This window comes from Protomyctophum bolini (genome assembly GCF_963924005.1).
Source record: "Protomyctophum bolini genome assembly, chromosome: 6".
Classification (NCBI taxonomy): domain Eukaryota; kingdom Metazoa; phylum Chordata; class Actinopteri; order Myctophiformes; family Myctophidae; genus Protomyctophum; species Protomyctophum bolini.
Window position 1 is genome coordinate 13,075,888 of NC_137867.1, and position 22,197 is coordinate 13,098,084.

Below are 22,197 nucleotides of genomic sequence, written 5' to 3' on the forward strand. Positions count from 1 at the left end.
ACACACACACACACACACACACACACACACACACACACACACACACACACACACACACTCTTAGAAATATACTGTAGATAATGAGAACTCTATGCTATGAATGGAGTTAATGATGTTGATGCTTAGGATAATAAGCAGTGTTGTTCAACCTTTGAGTAAATTATTTGCCAACGCAATTTGACTGGGTTGACTGTGTGTTGATGATCGTTAATTAGTTGAGCAAATATGAATCAGTACCGATTCACACAAGCTAGAGGGTCTGCAGTGGTGTCCCTTCCCTTGTAGTCAGTATTTCCATTTGTTACAAAAATTACAGTTGTGAACCATGCAGCATTCAGTCAGGCGTCTGAAAAATTGCAATCTGCTTTGACCTGAGACGGTACAGTCCCAGGTCTGTAAAACGTGCACTGAACACGGATATAAAACATCAACTACATTCTTTACCTCGTTATGACATTCATTATGTCTCAGTGACCATCAGTTCAAACTTTGACAGTATTAAATGAAACATACCGACCATGGCGCTGACCTCCCCAGCCATGAGCACCGGCACCGTTTCATTGTAGAGGGTGACATCTATGATGCCCTTACGAATCGTCTCGCCCACCTTGGCCCCCAGTAGCATTGACCCGAGGGTCTCAAAGATGGACGCCAGGATGCAGGCCTGCTTCAGCGTGACCACGCCAGAGCCTACTGCTGTTCCGAACGAGTTCGCCACATCATTAGCTCCCACCGAAAATGCCAGTATGAAGGCAATGATGAAGCCAAGGATGACCATCCACAGATACGGCGACAGATCCACAGCCATGTTGATTTGATTTCGAGGTCAAAGCTAATTCCACAAAAGAATAAGAAAATGAACCCAGCTAAGCTGAGGTGCTCTGTGCGCTTGGCAAACAGAGTTAATTGTCCGTAACTCGCTCCTTTTCTTCGTCCCCTGGTTGTGAACAGTCTGAGGGGAGAAGCACTAGCGCTAACTAAGTGTTTGGAGCTCAGTCCAATGAGTGGAGACCGGTGCTGGTGGGTGCAGGGGGCATTCCATAGCTTAGTTCCGACCGAGACAGTCCGTCTGCACGTTCCTTCACCTGCCGGGGAAACAAGAGGAAAAACAAACTGATCAGTGTCATACAAAGTCACCATTAAACGTTTCTTTCTGCCAAAAGAAAAATGTAAAGGTTAGACATGAAATACAAAAGAACTGGACAAGGATGACTGACCGAATGAGAACATACCGTGAGACAACTCGGATAAATAATGATTAAACTATTCAGAGGCATGATGTTTAAATACAGCTAAATATCGTCTTGAGAGATTTTAGATAGCCTCATTTTGCGATATGACATTACTGTAGTCTTTTCCTGGTTTTAAAGGCTGCAATACAGTAAAGTGAAATCATTTTGGAAACTATCCGACGTCGCAGCAGCACTGATGAATTCAAACATCTTGCTGTGTAAATATTTTGTATGAGAACAACAATAGTTTCTGTCCGCCCCACAATATTGTCACAAAACTGATATATCATATTTGATTTAGCCCATTTTAACCTCCATGTTGTAGTCTAGTCGAGTGTTTGATGAAAACAGAGAGCTCTCCAGAGAGGACAGCTCAGATAGCCAGAATAGTAAATCAGCGTCTGCACTTCAAAGAAATCAAATCCGACTCTTGGGCAGGTTAATCTGACTCTTAGGAAGGTTTTTCTGTCAACACTGAGACTATAAAGAGACCTGTTATACTCTGAGTAAGACGTGAACTATGCATCTGACATCAGAGTCAACCACAACCGCCCACACCGCACACACAAAGGGGCAGCTCACATCTCCACGAGACCATATCGCATTTTTGTCCCTGTCAAATAGCATCCAATATGTGTAATACTACAGGCATTTAAAAGGGACACAATCACACATTTTACAATTATTTACTTTTGAGATTTCTCCAATTTTTCACCAAGTAAAATACAGTAAGTACATAATTGCGGGCACATCCCCCAGCAAATCCCAGAAAATGGCAATGGCAAAAATGTGCTGTCTGATGGCACCACTATCACACTTTTGATATGCATTTTAGTTGATTGTGGATGGTTAACTTGATAGTCTATAGAAACAACATTTACTATACAATCCATATTGACAGAGAGAAATATCCATACCTATGTATGTTTGTCCTACAATTCCCATGAACGCTTGCGCTGAAAAGGCATCAGCCTGGCATGCTTAACTGCGGCAGCCATTACATACAGCCTGATTCATATTCTGAAGTCAAGGTCACAACTCAGCCATAAACACAGTGGACAAGCATAAGGTTACAGACACCGTTTTCACACTCGCAGATAAAGATTCCAGTGACATCAATGGAGTGGTTTTGAGCACAACCTCTATGCTGAGTCAAAAGACACAGAAGACTGGCTGGCTGGCTGGAATGGAACATAAGACTTAAAACAATTGTAAAGATAATGTGGAAAATTGTAATGTGTCCCTTTAAGCAAGCAATATCAACCAACAATCTTATGTCTGAAGTCAAACCGTATTTAACCTGAACTGATGGAGAAAGAGCACAGATAGTGGTCGCAGATGGAGGACGCAGTATACTAATCCATCATGTTTCTACTGTCACATCCACGTTTTTACTTGCTACCTTGGAAGTACAAGTTTAATCTAGGCAGGGTGCTTTTCTCTGCCTTGATTAAAGTTAACACTGCATTGCAGTAAATAGAAAAATACAAACCCAGCAGTGATGGTTTCTATAGGCCTACTGCTACACTGGCTGAACAGTTCACAGAAATCACATAGGCCTACTGTATGCCACAAGACACATGTTTGCTCCAAGATTATGATTTTTTAAATTGAACCCAATTTGGACAACACTTTTGTGCGATACTCATTTTGACTGCATTACCCAACCCAACATTACTAGCCACGACATTGCTACAGATAGCACAGATAGTTTGTGGTGATTTAGTTGCGATTACCTCCATTATCTGATTATTATTATTATTATTATCTGATTATCTCCACTTCCATCCCGAGTAGAATTCTTTCAATGGTCACATTGAGATATGACTGCATTTGAAGGAAGCAATAGGCAAATAATTATGAGATTAGGCCTATACAGCATTCAACTAGATGGATTTCTGTTTTGTTGCATTTTACATAGCAAGTTACCAGCTCACACATCACGACATGTTGAGCTTATACATCTGCTATATTAGGACGGTACACAAACCTGGCCATCAGCCCCAAAGACATGTTCAAAACGGCTTGTTAGCGTAACTAGCAATAATACAGTACACTTGCATGCTAGGGTCTAGGCTGTTGACACTTGTAGCCTTATAAACAGACCTTAAAAAACCTGCAGTCACAAACCCTGACTTGGGTCTACAAAGCTATTTACCTCTTCTTATGCCAATGTTATCCAAGTCAATTAACCAAGGGTCAATGGCTCCACATTGTTTTTTTGTTGTACGGTAAGCCTATTGTTAATGGGGGAAGTATTATATAAACTGCTTGGAAACCGGACTAACACATTCTCTGGGCATTAACCAACTGCATGCTCTGCATCACGTGAGAAGAGAACCAGTTCCTTTGTAACCAGCCTCTGGCCAATCTAGTTCCATCTCCCACCGATACAGAAGAACCATCTGGAACACTTGAGGTCACATACTCTCTAACCCCTGTGCTTTTGGCTTATTGCCAACCATAATAACCAGATGAATGTTGAAGCCAGCTAAAATATTTGGTGCAGAAGAGATCCAAGTAGCCAGAACACAACCAAGCACCTTGCCTCTAAAGTATAGTTTCTCTGATGTTTCTATTCAATGTAAAACATATTTTATTTAAGTTTCTATTGACAAATACAAAGAAATAAACACAAATCAGTTCCGTCACTAAGTCACTCATTTCAAATGGAACTCAATTCGTTTACATTTTTACACTCTCATAGCTAAATGATATTAGGGAGTTTGTGGCCTAATGTATATCAAACTTGGGCCCTTGAAATGAAAATGGTTGACAATCACTGGTTGGTGTACATGTACAATTTCCCTAAATAGGAAAGAAACTAAACATGGCAGCCGCAGCTGACAGCAGGACTATTATAAACTGAGAAAGGTCACACAAAGCCACTCCAAGCTGTGCACATTAAACTGTATTTGTAGCAACGTGTCACGACTGGAGCCTCTGCATTGTTCAGTGGTTACTGTGTCAGTCAGTTATCCCTCACCACTGTGACCTGCTTCAGATGGGATTCACACACGGGCTCATTTTGACACACACCATTGACGTCATCACAGTCAGAAAGGATGAGTATGACTCAATTAACTTCGGAATGTCCCCCAATATCCAATGAAGGTACATTATACAACTTATGTATTGAGAGTGAAATCGGAGGGGAAAAATGTAAGATGCTGAAAAATATTCCAGTATATATATATATTATATTTCAGAAATGACTGAGGAATTTATTTGAAATGTTATGTACTTTTATGTCAGGAAATGTACTTTTAAAGTTTAACCAATTCTAACCTTGATGGTTATAGGCTATAGATGTAGGCCTACCACACATTCAACAGTTTTTACTGAAATAAGCCACAAAGTTCAATGGAAAGTCCATTTCTCAACTTTTGGGAAATATTAATACCAATATTAATACTATAAGGGCGGACAGTTAAACGGTTAACCATTTAACCGGAATGTGTGTCATTAACCGTTTGCCCGAAATGAAGTCATATAAAAGTGAATCAAATATTAACATAATATGAATGGAACAAATCACTTAAATATTCTATATTTGTTAAAGAATTGTTTTGCAATACACAATACCAAAAATAAAGAAAACACACAAAACTTACAGAATGAGATACAGACTATTAGGTCTACTGTATGTGTGGATAGTTCAAATAGTGCCTAAAACATGTATTTGTATTGTATTTGTAACATAGGCTACATTACAATGCATGTTTTGTTTTAGGCCCTAGTTTAACTATCATCATAGGCGGTTATAACCGCCCACAGTCCAAAAGGTTAAACATTTACAAAAAAATATCCATCCCTACAAATTATGTGCAGTGCAATTATATGAATCACACACATATATTTAAATTCATTGGGAATCATCTCCAGCCAGGAAAGAAAATGTATCACTGTCACACACTTTATGCACCTTTGAAAATTGTTTTTGAAATGTAATACTTATTTTCACACTCGAGGTGGTTGCACACTGGACATGTTTTTCGGAAAACTTGAGAAAGGCTGCTAAAAATCCGAAAAACACGCTCTGTGTGCAGGGACCTTCACTCTTTCGTGAGAAGCCTCTCTTTTATACTTTGGATAAACTTGTGATTGCGACTATAAACTTGAAGTTTAACACAAAGTGTACTGTAATCAAAATGTCCTTTAACAGCATAGTGCATCAAACTATTCCATAGGTCTACAGGCCAAAGACAGCCATTACAAAAGGAGTTTATAGAAGATTACTGGATCAAACAAGCACACATGAAAAACTCCTTCCCATGATACCCAGTGAAATATAAATCCTAGAATTGTCGTCCAAGTCAAGTTGTGCCTTTGAACTGCTGACTTGACACCTCATACGCCCACACTCCACAAACAATGAATCCACTTTAAGCTTGCAATCGCTGCCAAGTTCATTTCTAGGAAAATGGATAGGCTACTTGGTTTGAACCATGCCCTTTGCATGAGATGAGATTGCAGAAGACTTTCAAATAAATGCCAGGGGGCGTCCAGGTGGTGCAGTGGGTAAAGAGTCCAAACACCATTTAAGTATGCAAATTAGTCATGAATCTTGGTCAGAATGTCAACAATAATGCGTTGTCACTGTTCTAAAAAGGTAGACGGAATGGAAGATATATATCTATAAATGTGCCAAGTCTCTGTGTGTACGTACGTATGTCTGTAATCCATGTAACTCGAGACCCGTTCGCCCCACCGACTTCAAATTTGACACATGCGTTCCACACCACCACAGGGAGTGCACTGGACAGGGTCCAAATTATATCTCCATATATGGAGCTGGCCTGTTCTGACATCACACTGACACAAAAGCCTTTGTGCAGGCTCTGGACAGGACCTAAATTAGATCTCCATATATGGAGATGGCCTGTTCCGACATCACAATGAAGTTCTGACATCGGCATAGACTCCATATTTGGGCATGCCTGAAAAATAGCTCCATAATATATGGGCATAAAAGGGACACAGACATAACTGAGTGGGGCATGCATTTCCAACAATATGCATATGAAAACATGTAGGACTAGGTACATAAACTGCGTATTATGTAATTGTACGGAAATTATGCATATCAATTATATGCATGATTGAATATTTCTGTATTATTTGTTTGTCTCATGCTAAAATCCGCTGGCATATTTATTGTTTTTATTGTCAAACTAAGCTCTGGAAATGAGTTTGTTTTTGTTTGTAACTAAGAAAGTTACTCTTCAAATAGGTAACCGTTAGGCATACTAAAGCCTCGGCTTCAGCCTACACATTTTCGGTGTCACCTCTGTATGTTTAAAGCACTGTATGTAAATAAGTACAATAAGAGTTTTAAAATTGATGTAATGACGGACTCTTCAAAGTGCTGTCCCATTCCTTTTACTACAATGTGGAGCCCTTGCAGCTTCTCGCTCTCAAGCACTTACCAGCTGACTGAGGTGAGGGTGCGGAGGTTGAGGGCATACATTGGAATTGGGCCATTGGCTCCAACATTGGAGCCAATCCAGAAATGTCACAAGTATCAGAGTAAACGCATGTCGTCGTCCCCCCTTTCTTTTAACACAACTCCATCAAATAATGCTGTGCTGTTGTTAGGGGTGCACCGATGCATCGGCTGATGTTTGCCTTGTTAACGGCCATTGGCGCATCGGTAAAAAAACTTTACTTTCACCGATGGCAGTGGCCGATGGACTGCTCTGCAGGCAAATCCGGTAATACACCCTTGTACGGAGATGTATAGAGCGGCTGCATGTCGCTCAGTGCAGTGATATTCCTCCTCCCCGCAGCCTCCCCCCCCCTCCTCCCCTCACACACAGGCAGCAGGCGCACGACAGGACAGGACAGGACAGAGAAACTTTTTTTTCTTTTCAGTTTAGCAAACTATAATCCACAAGTTAGTGACGTGTGGGGCGGGCGCTATAGTGAATACCCTTTGCGCCGCGTGAGGTAATTAACGCCAGGTGCAAACTATTCTGTCTTTGATTGTGTGATCAACAGATTATATAAAAATCTTTTTGGGCCAAATAACAAATACAATAACAACAATTAGGCTACTTGTCCATATAAGCGACCATGGGCCGTTATTTGCAAACTTAGTCAGCCTCATTTATATTACCACACACACACACACACACACACACACACACACACACACACACACACACACACACACACAGCGTGTTGAGTTTGCAGCTCTCCTATTTTCTGCACGCCTCTCACCGTGGCCTCACCACCTCACAACAGCACTCAGCACATCCCCCAAAAAATAATTCCTGCCGATCGTTTTAATTCAAAGTGGTATATATTCTGTGAAATGTTTATTGTCATCCCGTGTATCTGTTGTGAGCTTACTATTTTGAGTATTTTTGGTGCACACTCACCATGAATCCAAGCAGAGGTCCTCACAAGTATAGGTAAAACACCGCCACCAGTCCTCATTTTTCACTTTTTGCACAAAAAGTTGAGATATAACTTGTCAGAGTCAGAGAAAGGAGATAGATGGTAGAGTAAGCACTATGTCCTGTTAGCCATGCAGCCTATATTTTATGAGCTGTGGTGGCTTATATGACAGCCTTTTAAAATCTATATAATATTAGAATTTTACACAGCTGTGCTAGCAGTCCGTTTGCACGAATCTGGGTCCAACCAATTAAGCAGCAGTAACTGCCTATAAACTCCCCTATTCTCAATATTAAATAAAGACTAAAGTCTTTGCCTGCTATGTATGTTTATCATAACTAATTTTGCACTAAAAAACATGCTCGACAGGAACTGTAACCAAATAATGGCCCGGTACAGACCGGTGCAAAGCCTACTGCAAAACGGCCTGGTTACTTATAAACGCCCGGGGTCCAAATCGATTTTGCATATTAACAGTTTAACTCCATAAAACGCGTTACGCACCATTTAATCAAATATTATACGGTGCACCCCCAGTTATCGTTTTAACAAATTACTTACATCTAAGTTTGAAATGGATCATTCATCATAATCTTAAAGAATCCACTTGTGTAACTTTTAAATTATGTAATAATGAAGCCAAAAGCATGATTTTACAAGAAAGAAATAATGAAATGAAGAACTGTAAATTCTACCTCATGGAAAGCCACCATTTTGGTTTGGCACTATATCAACAGGAAGCTTACATTTGTCATATTACAACGTTAATCTTTCGTGAAAGGGTGACCAACATACTATACCAAACAGGAAAGTCCTTCCATATATGGGCTATCCCTGATAAAACTACTTGTTTGAGTTGCCGTAGACCAGACCTACTTATTAATCTGCCTGAAATGCCACTGCATCAGTGGTGTGAACTGCCGCGTCACGAGCAACAGTCTGCATTGGACATGCTGCTGCGCTTTCCACCCACTGATGGGGGGCCCTGATGAACGATACAGAACATCATCATCATCATCTTTGTCAACCCCCATCCCAACTCCCCTCTCAAATTCCGCCTGCTCTGTTTCGTCACTGCCCAGTGCCCACCTCTTGTCAAGCAGACACATTCAGAAGTGGCAACATGCAGTCATTTGATGACTCATGAGACATGACATGATGATTTTGACAGCCGAGGCACACAGTAAAATCCTACAAATGTAAACAAATGGACCTTTAAGGTAAGGTTAAAATGTAACCCATGTATATGCACATATGCACACATTACACACACATACGTGTACACAGGCTGTGACTGCACACATCTTGTTAAAACACGCCATCCAACTTAAGTCAGAGACGGGTAGTGCGATGCAAAAAGAACCAACAACGAAAGAACTGCAGAGGCAGCCAGACGGGAATACAAACGAGCTTGCCAGTCAGTTCTACTCACCTTGGTGTCATGTAGTGTGCCACCTCGCTCTCCAGGCAGAAGGTGGGAAGATGATGTGTGTGATGAGAGGAAACACACACACACACACACGTCGCACAGAAGAAGGTTGGAAAACGGGAAAGATGGACACAGCAATAAAACGGGGACGAGCACGTGACTGACAGGAGACGAGATGAGGAGGGGAGTTAGGAGACCGCGGCAGAGTGAGAGAAGAGGTGGAGTGGGGGTGCGCAGCAAATGGTTTAGTGATAGCCAGAGGAATCAGCAGGTTGTGGTGGTGTTGTGTGTGTGTGTGTGAGAGAGCGAGAGAGAGAGAGAGAGAGAGAGAGAGAGAGAGAGAGAGAGAGAGAGAGAGAGAGAGAGAGAGCGAGAGCGAGAGCGAGAACACGCACACACTAGAGGGAGAGAGAGTGCAGCACAGCCATCAAAGTCTAGACTGCCTCTTAAAGAAAAGCAGTCCGCATCTGCATCACAGCACATGGCGGCCAATGACAAAGCATCAGATGGCTGGGGTGTACCACTGACTGGTTGGCTGTGTGCAGGGAGGATGGGCATACAGGAGGGGTGGCAGCCAATAGCTGCCGAGGAAAATAGCCAAGGGAGTGGGGGGGGAAATCAGGCACAGAGGTGTACCAGTGTCAGCGTTTGTGCGTATGTTACGCATCACAGCAAGAAATGCATGCAGTCAGACCAAGGGCATTCAGAACTTAATATTTCAGTGTGCAACTGTGTTGTAACACTTCAGAGTAGGAGTTATTGGTGGATGGATAACATAAGCACATTTGGAGAGCATTACATGTTGATGCACCTGTTAAGCGCAACGCCAACAGAATAAGCGGAGAGTCCTTGGGGAAAGGTCCGGATTGCACAACCCTTTGTGATGCAAGGTTACTACGAGGTATTAAAACAGTGAAAATGTTGGGGTCAACCAATCATTTCCCATTATTGCCAACACACAGGACCGTTGCACATCCGTGCATTATCCATTACTTGGCTCGAGGCCACCTCTTTAGTTTCTCCCTTTCTCTCTCAGATACAAATCGCCCCTCTTTCAAAGAGAACATGAACAGTGTGCCTTTATCCAGCTTGGTCTGAGCAGACAGCCAGGCACTGACGGCGGCTCTCTCAACAACACAATGGAGTAGACGCTGGTATCTCTCAGCAAGCTCATCTCTGAGAAAATACACATGCGAGGCAAGAGTGCAGGCTCTCTCTCTCTCTCTCTCCATTTCTCTTACAGCAGTTGTTCACATCTGCTTAACAACAGGCAACGATGCTTTAGCCACGGGTAGAGGACTATGCTGCAGTATTATTGACTTGCTATAACACAGAATGAGCTTTCCCCAAATGAGTTGGATAAACAAAAAGGTAACATTAGAAAGAAAGTTTTTGATGCAAAACCACAGATGTGGTTAAATATTATGCATTTAAGTGCGTACGATGCAAAAAAATAAAATAAATAAACTGGAACAGTATACCTCCCCCCCCCCCCCTCCAACACGTATGGAAAGCCAACACCACATTCTACCTCACAAATTCTGCAAATTCTCGTGTCAGGTCTTAAGACAAACACACTTTTAACAATAACTCACTCATAGGTGCATTACGGAGGCTCACACTTGATTCTGAGAAGGTGGGGGGGGGGATTTGAAAATTCACAAATCACAATGGACAGAGGTCTCAGATTGCATTTGTTGAATGCCTGTGGCTTTCTCCTGTTTTCTTTCACTCTCTCGCCCTTTCGCCCCTCTCTCTCCCTGCCATGCCTGCTAAAAGTCCTATCTGCGTCAACTGCACCTGCTGCTTCCAACTATTTTACACAGCAGGGGGGCACTGTCTCCTAGAACGAACACACACACACACACACACACACACACACACGAAGGAAGGGGGTCCCTGAAGAATGACAACAGTGTTCAAAGAGCATGTCACTCAGCACTAATGTGTTGCTCACAGTTTATAAGGGTTTGTTATATTTGGCTGCATGCGGTGTTGTGCACGGGGAATAGATCTACAAGCTCACAACGTGTCACATTGTGATTCATTGGGACCTTATATGCAAGCAAGTATAAGCAGGCTTTATAAAGACACACTATGCATGAATAAGCAGATGCGCGCCATTTCCATAAACCCTCTCATACGTTCTAGTATCCTGTCATCTCCAGCCACGAGCCTGACCTGCTGCACTAAGTCAGCTTATCAGGCAGTGAGCCGTATAAATCCTTCACACAGGCTTTACATTACCGATTCCTGATCGATGGCTTCAATTCAGTCAAAGGTCTATTTTATTCCAAGCATGCAGACAATCAACAAATACTGCAAATTGAATTTGGGTGACTGTTAATTTGTTTACTAATGTAGGCATTTCATTTGCAGAGAGAATAAAAAGATAAACTTATTAGAACTCTCTTCTCATTATAGAAATAAAATGAATTACCAGAAAGTAAAAGCTGGAACACAAGACACAAAACTTAGCTCCAATTCAATTAGGACAATCCTTATGGCATTGTGTTTTTACCTAGAAGAGACCTGCGGCTGCCTTGAAGTCAAATTATCTGTGATAAAAGATTAGGCAGGGAAGTCAACAATTTGCCTCACTCCAAAAATATTGTGTTGTTTCTAAGCCTCAAAATTTATCAAATTATGAAATTGCACAGCAAAAAGCATGCTGTTTTGCAACTATAATATCAATTTAGGTAGTCAAATAATCAGGATTTACGAGTGTATACTTCCGATAAGCACAAGCCATATTATATTACAATTATATTCCAATCAGGAGAGTGAACTCATGCAACATACTGCATTAAGAAGTGAAATTGGTAGTGATGACAAAGAAATGAGCAGACAAAATTGGAACTGGAACACTATAAAATTGCAGCCGATGATTAGATGAAATTGGCAAGTTTGGCAACCCACCTATTTCATCCGTTTTCTGTTCATCAAAGAGCTAGACCGGCGGGGGGGAGACCCCTACAAGTTGCAACTGAATAGCAATTACTAGTATCAGAATATAGACTACAGAGGGGTTTTTTGGCCTGGCCTAAGCCGTCTGGGCACTTAGGTTCCAATGCCAACGTGATGCATGTTTGAATCCTGATGACCTTTTCTGCATGTCACTTGCCATCTCTCTGTCCCCATTCCCTGTCTATATACGGCATACTAGCAATAACAATCTTTAAAGAATTAAAATAAAAAAATCACTTACACTACCTTTAAAGAAGGCTACTAGTCAGTAGACCAGACAATGAACACAAAATAACCTCAAGCAAGTATTCCTTCATCAGCCAGTCATCATACCCAATCATCAGTAAAAGGCTATGTTAACAAGAATGGACAAATTACAGTCATGCTGTCAGTTTGTTTGAATGTCCCTATAGTGGCTTAAGGCTCATACATAGTCTGGATTTTCGGTGGTTAGGTGACCACCGAAATACAACATGACGTCACGAGCCGCGGTGAAGAGAAAACCATCGCCACCGCTCCAGCCCTTCTTTCTGTTTTTACTCACCACTGCTCAACGTTATTTCAGCTCCGGTGCAGCTCACCACCGGAGTGGTGGTCACCTCACCACCGAAAATCCAGACTGTGAATGAGCCTTTAGAGTAACTTTAGCTAGTGCAAAGTTGCAAACAAAGAAGCCACATTACAACAACAACAAACTATTGAACCCCCTCTGGCATTTTGGTGTTGTTAGGTAAGCATTACATTTAAATACTACTAATTAATACTCTTACGCCAGGGCTCCACCGGTGGAGCCCCGGTGTTAAGGTCATCTCTCTCTGGTTTCAGGTGTTGACTTGTCAATAAAACAACGTGTACCTATTGGTATGACAGTGGCGTGGACATCTATTGAAGTGTCTTGGGAAACGGGTACATGTGACGTGCATTTGTGGATGTGTGTGGTAGGTAGATTATTCCCAAATAGTGTACTTATTTATAGGGTTATTAATCAGAAACGGCTGATAATCAGTAAGTATACATATGAGATCGGGAATTCTGATAAAAAAAACACTGGCAAAAAACATCCAATGATGCCAACAAGACTAGGACAGACCCGATACAGCTGGGCCATTTGTGAAACATTGGTGGGCTTTTCGTTTATGAACTAGAAAAAGTGCCCGTCGGGGCACAGGTCTCCAGGCCAGATCAAGTTATTGTGGCCTCCTGGTGACGCTATAAAGGCCAATGTGAAAAGGGTGCCATTTTTCTTACGCTTTTGATGGCAATTGGATGATTTGAAGCATTTTGTTCCAAATACCGGTATGTGTTTAGCAAAAATCAGGTGTCAGGGTTTTTTGGACAGAATCTGGAGGAGTAATATAAAAACAAAAAGCGTTTACAAAAGTCGCCCTCCTGGTGGCCTGTTGCTATGGAGAGGGACGTCTGGAACACTCTGGTGGAGCTGTTGCCCCCACAACTCGACTACGGATAAGCAGTTGAAGATGGATGGATGGCCTCTTGGTGGCACTATAAAAGGCAACGTTTCACGCAGATCGGTGCATTTATAGGTAAAAATGTGAAAATCAGCCTCATGGTAACGCTATAACAGGCCGTTGTGGAACATTTGGGGCAGAGGTTGGTCGTTGGCATCCAGGGAGTGTGTGTGCAAAGTTTGGCATTGGCCATGTTAACGGTGCCGGAGATTAGCTGGTAACGGACGGACACACAGACGGAGTGCAAAACATACTCTCCCCTTGCTTTCGGTCTGGTGGAGACAATGATGGATAAAGAAAATACAGACACTTGTAACTTTGCTTCAGCATAGCTTAATCCCATAACCTTAGTGATGTTCAGGTTTTTGTGTCATCCCCATAGATTTCTGAAACCAAAGAAATGAGTGCATTGCATTCCGTAGATTGTAGAAAATATGTGTTTGTATGGAGTGTTTTGCAAGTAGCATTTGCTCTCTTTCGTCTTGGGCACATTCTTGCCCTGCTACTCCATGGCATGCTATGTGTCAGTTTTAAATAATGATAATGTATTGATTGAGGATGGGGAAAAACTTTAATCCAGTTAGTCAAGTTGAAAGATTGGACGTGGACATGTAAGTGAGTTGATTGATTGAACTGTACCCATTCTACAAACTGTGAAAAGAAATTTCAAACGAAAGTACAGGTCAATACAAAAACTCATAAGAGGATAAAACCAGGAAAAGCACTAAGACTTGTTTACATTAAATCAGGGTCCCCGGCCCCATTTTCAATTCATCAGAACATTTAAAGACGTACATGTATAAAACTATACAACAGTCTACTTTTTTAACCAATTATGCCCCATATAATTATTAATTGTATGACAAATGGCTAAAACAGCCAATCTACATACTGGATCACAGTAATAATTTTTAAACTTGCCCAAAATAGGGACGCACACCAGGGTTAATGTTAACAAAAGTACTGGAAAAGGACCCTCAAATATCCCTACCTCCGTTTCGCCATTCTGGATAGCATTCATCTGGTGGGTTGGCTGGCCTCACCATAATCATTTATTGGGTAATGTGGGTGCAGTTATTGGAGAGTGCATTAAAAACAAAACAAGCCGCAGAGTCGATGAGGGTCAAAAGAGAAGTTGTGGGACAATTAATTGTAGTTTGGCGTTTCCTGATAGAGAGGTGATTCATTGGTTCACTGTGGTGGTTAAGATGTTTAGTTTGTGTGAGACAATGCATGGATTTGTTTCAGTTGAACCACAATAAAGGGAACATCTCTGTTATTACATGTTATGTGTGTTTGAGTATTTGTGTGGCTTGAGTTAGTGAGTGAAATAGAGAATGAGAAAGCTATCTAAGCTGGATCTCCCGTTCCTAATCCTGGCTTCTAGCACATGACCGGCTAACAGCATTACGGACTGCCTTTGATTAGGGTTGCTGTTGTGCACCCCTATTGGGGGACAATGGTAATATGGGAGCCTATGTATGCGACCACCACTTTGCTGGAATGCCAGGGCAAGAAAACCATCTGAGGCACATACAGTACACACTCACACACAGGCTTAACACTGTCCACGAGCTTGCTGCCCATAGTGCACGTAGTGCACACGTCGCTCAATAGAGGGGTGAGGCCTGTCGGATTATGCCTACGAGTCACTGAGTCAGCGGATTACCTTGAGACTGTTATTCTAGGTGAAAATGCAGATTAATGCTCAAAAATGTGTCAGCTAGCATTAGCTGTGGCTAAAGGTCCACAGAGGGACTGATTAGAGCAGTCACAATATAGGAGGGAATTTCACACGACAACTACAAGAGCTTGCAATTGCGCCTCATTAAATCACACTGTAACAAGGGTGGCTGTATTTCTTATAAATAATATAACATTGCGAGAGCACTTTGGTTTTTAAAGAGTAAGACCTGCCAAGTCAAGAAACCAACTAATAACTTATCCCATCCAAGTCAATTTAATTTGCATATAGTGGAAAGATATGGCATCTTCAAGATACATTTAAGATCTTAAAGGAAGTGAATATTCAGCCCTCAGCTAGCACTGGTGGAGGAAATGTTATTCAGCCATTGGGCCGTTATGAGCCTTATCGACAATCGACCAATTACATCATTTTAGTTTAGGAATGATTCCACACCCACATTCTTTCATTGGTCCTTTAAGAGTCTGTCATCCTACGTTTGTTTCCAATTTCCACAAGGGAATTATTCTTTTTAATACAAAGATATGGTAACACTTAAAGTAAACACAAGTAGGGCTGGGATGTGGGATTTTTTGGGGTTAACCATGTAAACCACTGTTAATGTTAAGGTATAAGTAGGGTTGGGAAAATGACTGCATTACCGCAAAACTGTGGTTATGTGAATGACGCTTTTCAAGTTCAAATTCAGTATATATATATATATATATATATATATATATATATATATATATATATATACACACACACACACACACACACACACACACACACACACACACACACAGTATATATCCCTTTTTTTTTTTTTTTTTAATATATATTTTTTATCCCACGATTTTGTAACCCATTTTTCACCCCTGTGTCAATCATCTAATGTGATCCTGGGCTCTACACACCCTCCACCAACCTAGTCCCCATATATGGGGGACAAGGGGAGAGCAACGGACTTGAACTCATGCTTCCTTCATGCCTGAGTAAAGTTGCTCCTTTACACCTGACAGGGGGGAGTTTCCCTGGTTGGACGTAGCGCATGTTATTCCAACCAGTTCCTTTCCCCTCCTATATATATCCCCATTTTTGAGTGGTGCAACCACTCCAAGGAACAGCAATGTCTCAACCTATATCCCTGTCTATATACAGTACACACACACACACACACACACACACACACACACACATGCACTGTTCTAACATTTGTATCTCCCCGTCAGTCTTGGTAGACCACCCAAACATCCACTGCACACTCCATGTTTAACCCGTTAAAACTGGGAAAGCATCAGTGTCATTTTAGATTTTTGTTGGATATTCAAAATGAGCAGATATAGAATAGCAGATAGATATCTGCCGTTTTTTAACATTAAAAATATCTGTGTGAAACTACAGATTAAGAAGGCATTTGTAGAATCGGCCTCAGGTCTTAATAGGTTAACGGTCCTACTACTCCAGTCTAATTCAAAATATAATATATAAAGTACAAGCCACAGATGTTACTCATCAAGTCAGGCCAATGAGTGTAGTGGGGATGTTGCAGCAGGTGGAAGCTGACATTCAGGCACAGACAAGAATCAAACTACTCTTTACTGAACAATGTGGAATATATTAGAACACAAGCTGGCCTGACACAACGGGTAACATTTGTGGCTTGAGGACCTTTATTTTGAACTTGTGTGTGCAGTGGATATTGGGGAGGGCTGTGTGGTGACAGATATACAAATGTCAGTGTATCTGCAGCCCAAATAATCTCAGTCAGTCTTCTAAGACTTCTGCGCAGAAGTCAAAATGTCTACCAATGAGCGAAGACTGAATGAACTGCTTGGGCAGTTACGATATTGTGCTTTGAGCTTCAAGCAATACCACTTTATAACCATTAGTGTTCCTACCCGACCACGGCCACAGGGTCTAAGAGCAGGGAGACCACCTAGCTCCAACCACTGCAGATGTGCTAGTTATATTGTCAAAATAGTGTTTTATTCACTGAAACGGTTCCTGATTACTGCTTTAAAACACATCAACTGCTGGACCACCAAGAATGTTGCTTTTTCACTGTGGTAAGACAGATTCCATCACATTAAGTAAGGTTACAGAGAGTTAGGTTTAGGCATGGGCATGGTTTGCTCAACGTCAAGGCAAGGCTGCCCACTTTGCCAAATACCCACCCACTGCAACAGTGGGTGTTCAGCCACTGAAGACTTGGCATTGCTCATAGCCATAGTTATTAAAAATCAACGGAAAAAACATTGGTCAGTAATGAAAACAAAAATATTGTAACAGTATCAGAGGAATTTGGCAATGCGTGTCTCACTCCTCACCACAGGAAATGAGGTTACCTTTCCTCCGGGATAAGATATTTCAGATCTTCCCTCCAGGAAAGATATTTCAGAAATGTTCATACAAATGTTCGTATAACAATTAATGAATTCAAAGGCAGGGGTATAATGGGGCAACCATGTAAGATGCATGCAGCAGGTTTTGTGATCTGCACGGTGTTAGTCAGCTAATTACCCAACCCACAAGGGTGTGTGAGTCTACTCAAACTATCATTGAGCTCATTCTGACCTTGGACAAATCCACAATCCAAGAAAGCCATTATTGCATGCAGGCTTAGCGATCATTTTATAATATTCTGTACCCGCAAAAAACTCAAACTAAAGACCGGCTGTCACAAAACAAATCTAGGAACCTCAAAACCTACTCTAGGCCTTTAACCTTGAACTGGAGTGTCTGATTGGTCCGATGAGCTCAGGAGCTCACTAGTCGAAGAATCACTGAATTTACATCAGTACTAAACAACATGGCTCCCCTTGAGAACCATCAGGGTCAAAACCCACTCGGAGCCATGGATACATCCGGACAGACTGACTGCAATGGGGAGAGACAAGAAATGCTCTGAATTTCTAAAATGCAAGTCAAAGCTTGCCAAGCGCTTCGACAGTGATCACCAAGCTCAGCTGGGCAACCTAAAAACCCAACGAAACCAACTAAATTGTAATTGCCATGACAAAATCTGCAAAAAGAAACTTTATCAATGATAAAGCAGAGGAAAACGAAAACAATCCTCGGGAGCTCTGGAAGCTACTCAACAACCAACTAGGCTGCAGCCAGAAACAGAAGACAAGGTTTGCCAACAACATAAAATCGAACGACACTCTCATCACTGACAAGCTTGATGTGGCCAACTACTTGTTAATGTTAATATATAAATGTTCTTCACTCTAGATGGCACTTAAGTCTATGAATGGACTATTGCAGAGGCTCTCAGATTGGAACCATTCATGTTTGTCAAAGGGGGCTTTAAAACAGTCTAGGCATTAAATAAATCTGTTTTCTCAGCATGAACAAGACGTTTGATTTTCCAGGTGTAAAGTAGTCTATGAAAATGAAAGACAACTTTGATATAAAATAGTGTCCACTGACTACTTTGCATTAAGAGGTATGCTTGAAGCTGACATTGTGGACATCCATTTCAACCACAGCATCGTTGTTGAGACTATAGTGTCCCAAGTGCTGCTGTGGCAGCATGCTGCGCTCTGAGGGAAACCCACTGTGACAGGTGGTCTGCTTGTGTTCCGGGTAACTGCTGCGAAGGGACGGGAGTTTTACAAGCAAGTCATCTTGAATCGCGTGAGACCAAATCATTTCATTATGAGTTTTCCACCCATCACTTCCAGTCACAACAGCATGGTGCCACGGCAGAAGAATCACATAGGGGTGCAGCCAGTGACCCCCTTCTCCTCACAGGGCCGTAAGCCTGATTTATAATGTAGTCGTATGACAGTGTCCCGCGCCCAAAATAGCCACTGTAGCTCACACAAGCAGCTTGTAGATCTGCTATTTTAGGCTCTGCACACGACAGAGTATGAATTATTAGTCTTTTATTATTCAGCCACATTTGGCACCAAGTGCCCTGAGGGGCTCTATCTAAGTTCGCAGGGTCTAGCAACTAAAGCATTCCATGCTTTATTTAGCAGAACTAAAGGGAGTTTGTTAAATGACAACCAATCGTCACCCTAGGCTGCAATGCCAGCCTGACAGCATGTCACGAGTTTCCCATTTCCTGTTAGTCTACTGTCCAATAAATAAGGCATCAAAAAGCCCCAAAACAAATCCTAAAGAAAAATAATTACAACCAAACTTCAACTGTTGAACATACAATCATATACAGGTCATCTGGACTTCCAGTTCAACTAAATTGGTCATCGTTCGTGGCATTTAGTTATCCAATAGTGGGCGTCAGGAAAATAAGCAAAAAGAATAATATGAATAGATCAAATACTTTGATTTGCAGTTAAAGTAGAGCCACTACATGGCAGCCACTACATTGGTGCGATTTAACAGTTTGACTGCGGAATTAATTACATCGCAATGCCACGTTCACTGCCTGGATTTCACTAACTTTTGAAGAACGACCGCGCAGACACATCATTATTCCTTTTCATGAAAACCGTTTTAAAAACGGTGTAATCGCTTGTCGTAGTGTTGAAAAATAATCCAAAGTAGCGATCACAACAACAGAGCTGCGCTCCACCGCCACCATTGGAATGCATCAGGCCTCAATTTCCCAGAATTACGGTTGTTTTTCCGATGACGTCATCAAAACACGCCACCTATCCCACTCTGTCCGATGGGAACCATGTAAGTCTTAAAACAGGGAGGGAAGCTGTTCTGCAATCAATTAACTTGTGTAACTCGTGAATGGGGGGGGGGGGGGGGGTGTTTAACACGTTGAGTGTTAAAATCGAAATTCTGGATTTAGTGAATTGTAATTTGTGGCACTATCTAATATGCTTCTTCCATACTTCATTCATTGGCAGATAATGGCATTATGAAGTTTTTTTTATGTAGGCTAGATGAATGGTGTTGTGTTTTGAAGTATTTGAAGGTCAGAAAAGATCAGTTTGTGTCAATGTACATTTTGTTGACTTTAGCTCAGACCCGCCTCTCAAGCTCTGTGAGTGTGCGTGCACTGTCACCCTGTGAACACGTGGCAAGTTCTATGAGGATGTCAACACCTGGTCAGTGCCTGGTACCCTGGGGATTTAAAAATAAATAGAATTATTGGCTTCCAGAACTTCTTTGCCTGGCATTTGCCCTGGAATATTACCTCTTCTTGGGTATACGAGACATGTTTATTCTACACTTGCCCCATCATTTCCCCAAGGTCTGTGGTTTTGAATAGTAATTGTGAAAAATATACCAGTGGAAGATTAAAACGAAATGTAAAATTGGTCTAAAATAAAGCTCATCGGATGGCCATTGAAAACAAAGATGGCTGCCAATAGTGTTATATAGACTTATTCATGGTTTGATGACAGCACTGACTGTAGTTATGATTGGAGTATGGTTACAGTACAACCGTGGTGTGTCATCAGGTCCAATTTCAGAAATGGTGAGAAAACAGATGGTTGCCTTATTCCACAAGTCAGCAAAACATAGTTCCCAGAATCTTTACATTTTAAGCCCTGATTAAATGTTTCGATGTCCGTTACAACTACGTCAGCTATGACCTGACAAAGATATAACTATTGACGATCACATTGAAACGTTGTCATTACCGCCTGGCTTGCACCCTGCTCTATCCAAGAAAAGGCTCCAATTGTCCGAGTTGCTCCAGTGCTTTCTTTTTACCTAATGCATGTGTCTAGATCCTGAGATACACCGGACCGGACCAGCCTGATTTTGGCTTCCTGAATAAAATAGTTTGTCATGCTATGAACAAAAAAACAGGTCAAAACTGACCCTCGTGAGCACTGTAAGAAGCAAAAATGTGGCATCACCACATATAATAAAATTTGAATGAATAAATAAATAAATCCATAGGCTGTTCAAATCACTAAAGTCTGACAGGACAATCCGCGGTAGAGAATGAATAGTATGAAGTGAAAGGCAATAACATTTTATTTTTATCGGCGACCAGCCGATTCGGCCATGCAATGCAGCAATATGACATAATCGATGCCTAAATATAATTATACCTGTATATAATATATAATTATAATACTGTATATAATACAATATAATATAATTCTAAATACAACATGTTGTTCAGTATATCCGACTGATTGTATTGTATTGTTGTACAGTAATATAGAAAAGTGTGATGCCTTGCAATGCATAGTAGAATCGAATCCTGGTGAATCGTAATGTAATTGAATTGTGAGGGCAGTGCCAAACTGCCAATGCACCCCTATATTCCTATAATTATAGCTTATACCTAAACTTCATGTCATCTTGATCACCCCCCCGCTACCTGCTACTACCGTTAGACCCCACTAGATACATTCCCTGAGTGACAACCCACAATCCCCTCCTGTGAGGTGTCGCATATCCACCACTCGTTCTGTTGCTAAAGGCTGAGGGGATGTGGAATGATTGGGCTAGAAATAGCAGTGTCACATGAGGCTGTCCAGTGACTAGTAGCCAGCCAGTTGCTCGTCCTTACATGGAACCCAGCCCCTTTCACACACTCCCAGACAAAACGCCACCCGTAGAGTGAACACCTATTGGCCTGCGCAAAACTCCATGGGATCTTCATTCATCACAGACTCTTCACACACCCTTCAGTCCCATGCTGCATGGTGCTGTGACAGGAGATTTACAAGCACACATGCACACGTGCACACACACCTGTTCAAACAACCCAACCTACACTAGCTTAGAAACACTTCTTCCCACCGTTGTCAATAACAAAAGGGCAAAAAGGGCATCCCACCTTCTGCTAATCTTTGAGAATACCCACCCTTGTCGACAAGGGTGGGTCCACAAACTCACACAAAGTATAACGCACGTGCGTGCGCGTGCGTGCGTGTAAACATGATTATGTACATAGCACACCATTCTTAACAATTCATCTAAATGATCATCAATAATAATAATCAATAATATTATTATTATTTATATAGCACCTTTTTAAACAATGTTACAAACTAACATGCTTAACAACTTAAAATCAAACAGTAAATTAATCATAAAATATGGTTGGTACTATAAATGATA

At 41.6% G+C, this 22,197-nt stretch overlaps 1 protein-coding gene across 4 annotated transcripts in view; it reads right to left on the reverse strand.

The window, feature by feature from the left end:
- Positions 1-22,197, reverse strand: part of slc20a2 (solute carrier family 20 member 2) — a 52,421-nt gene that overhangs the window by 23,210 nt on the left and 7,014 nt on the right. For 3 of the 4 annotated variants that reach the window (XM_080765430.1, XM_080765429.1, XM_080765427.1), the window contains exon 2: positions 514-1,085. In XM_080765430.1, the coding sequence (XP_080621556.1) occupies positions 514-808 (295 nt within the window). In that variant the 5' untranslated portion in view covers positions 809-1,085. Of the gene's footprint in view, positions 1-513; positions 1,086-9,066; positions 9,433-22,197 lie in introns of those variants that run through there. The other variant, XM_080765428.1, reaches the window with a different exon arrangement.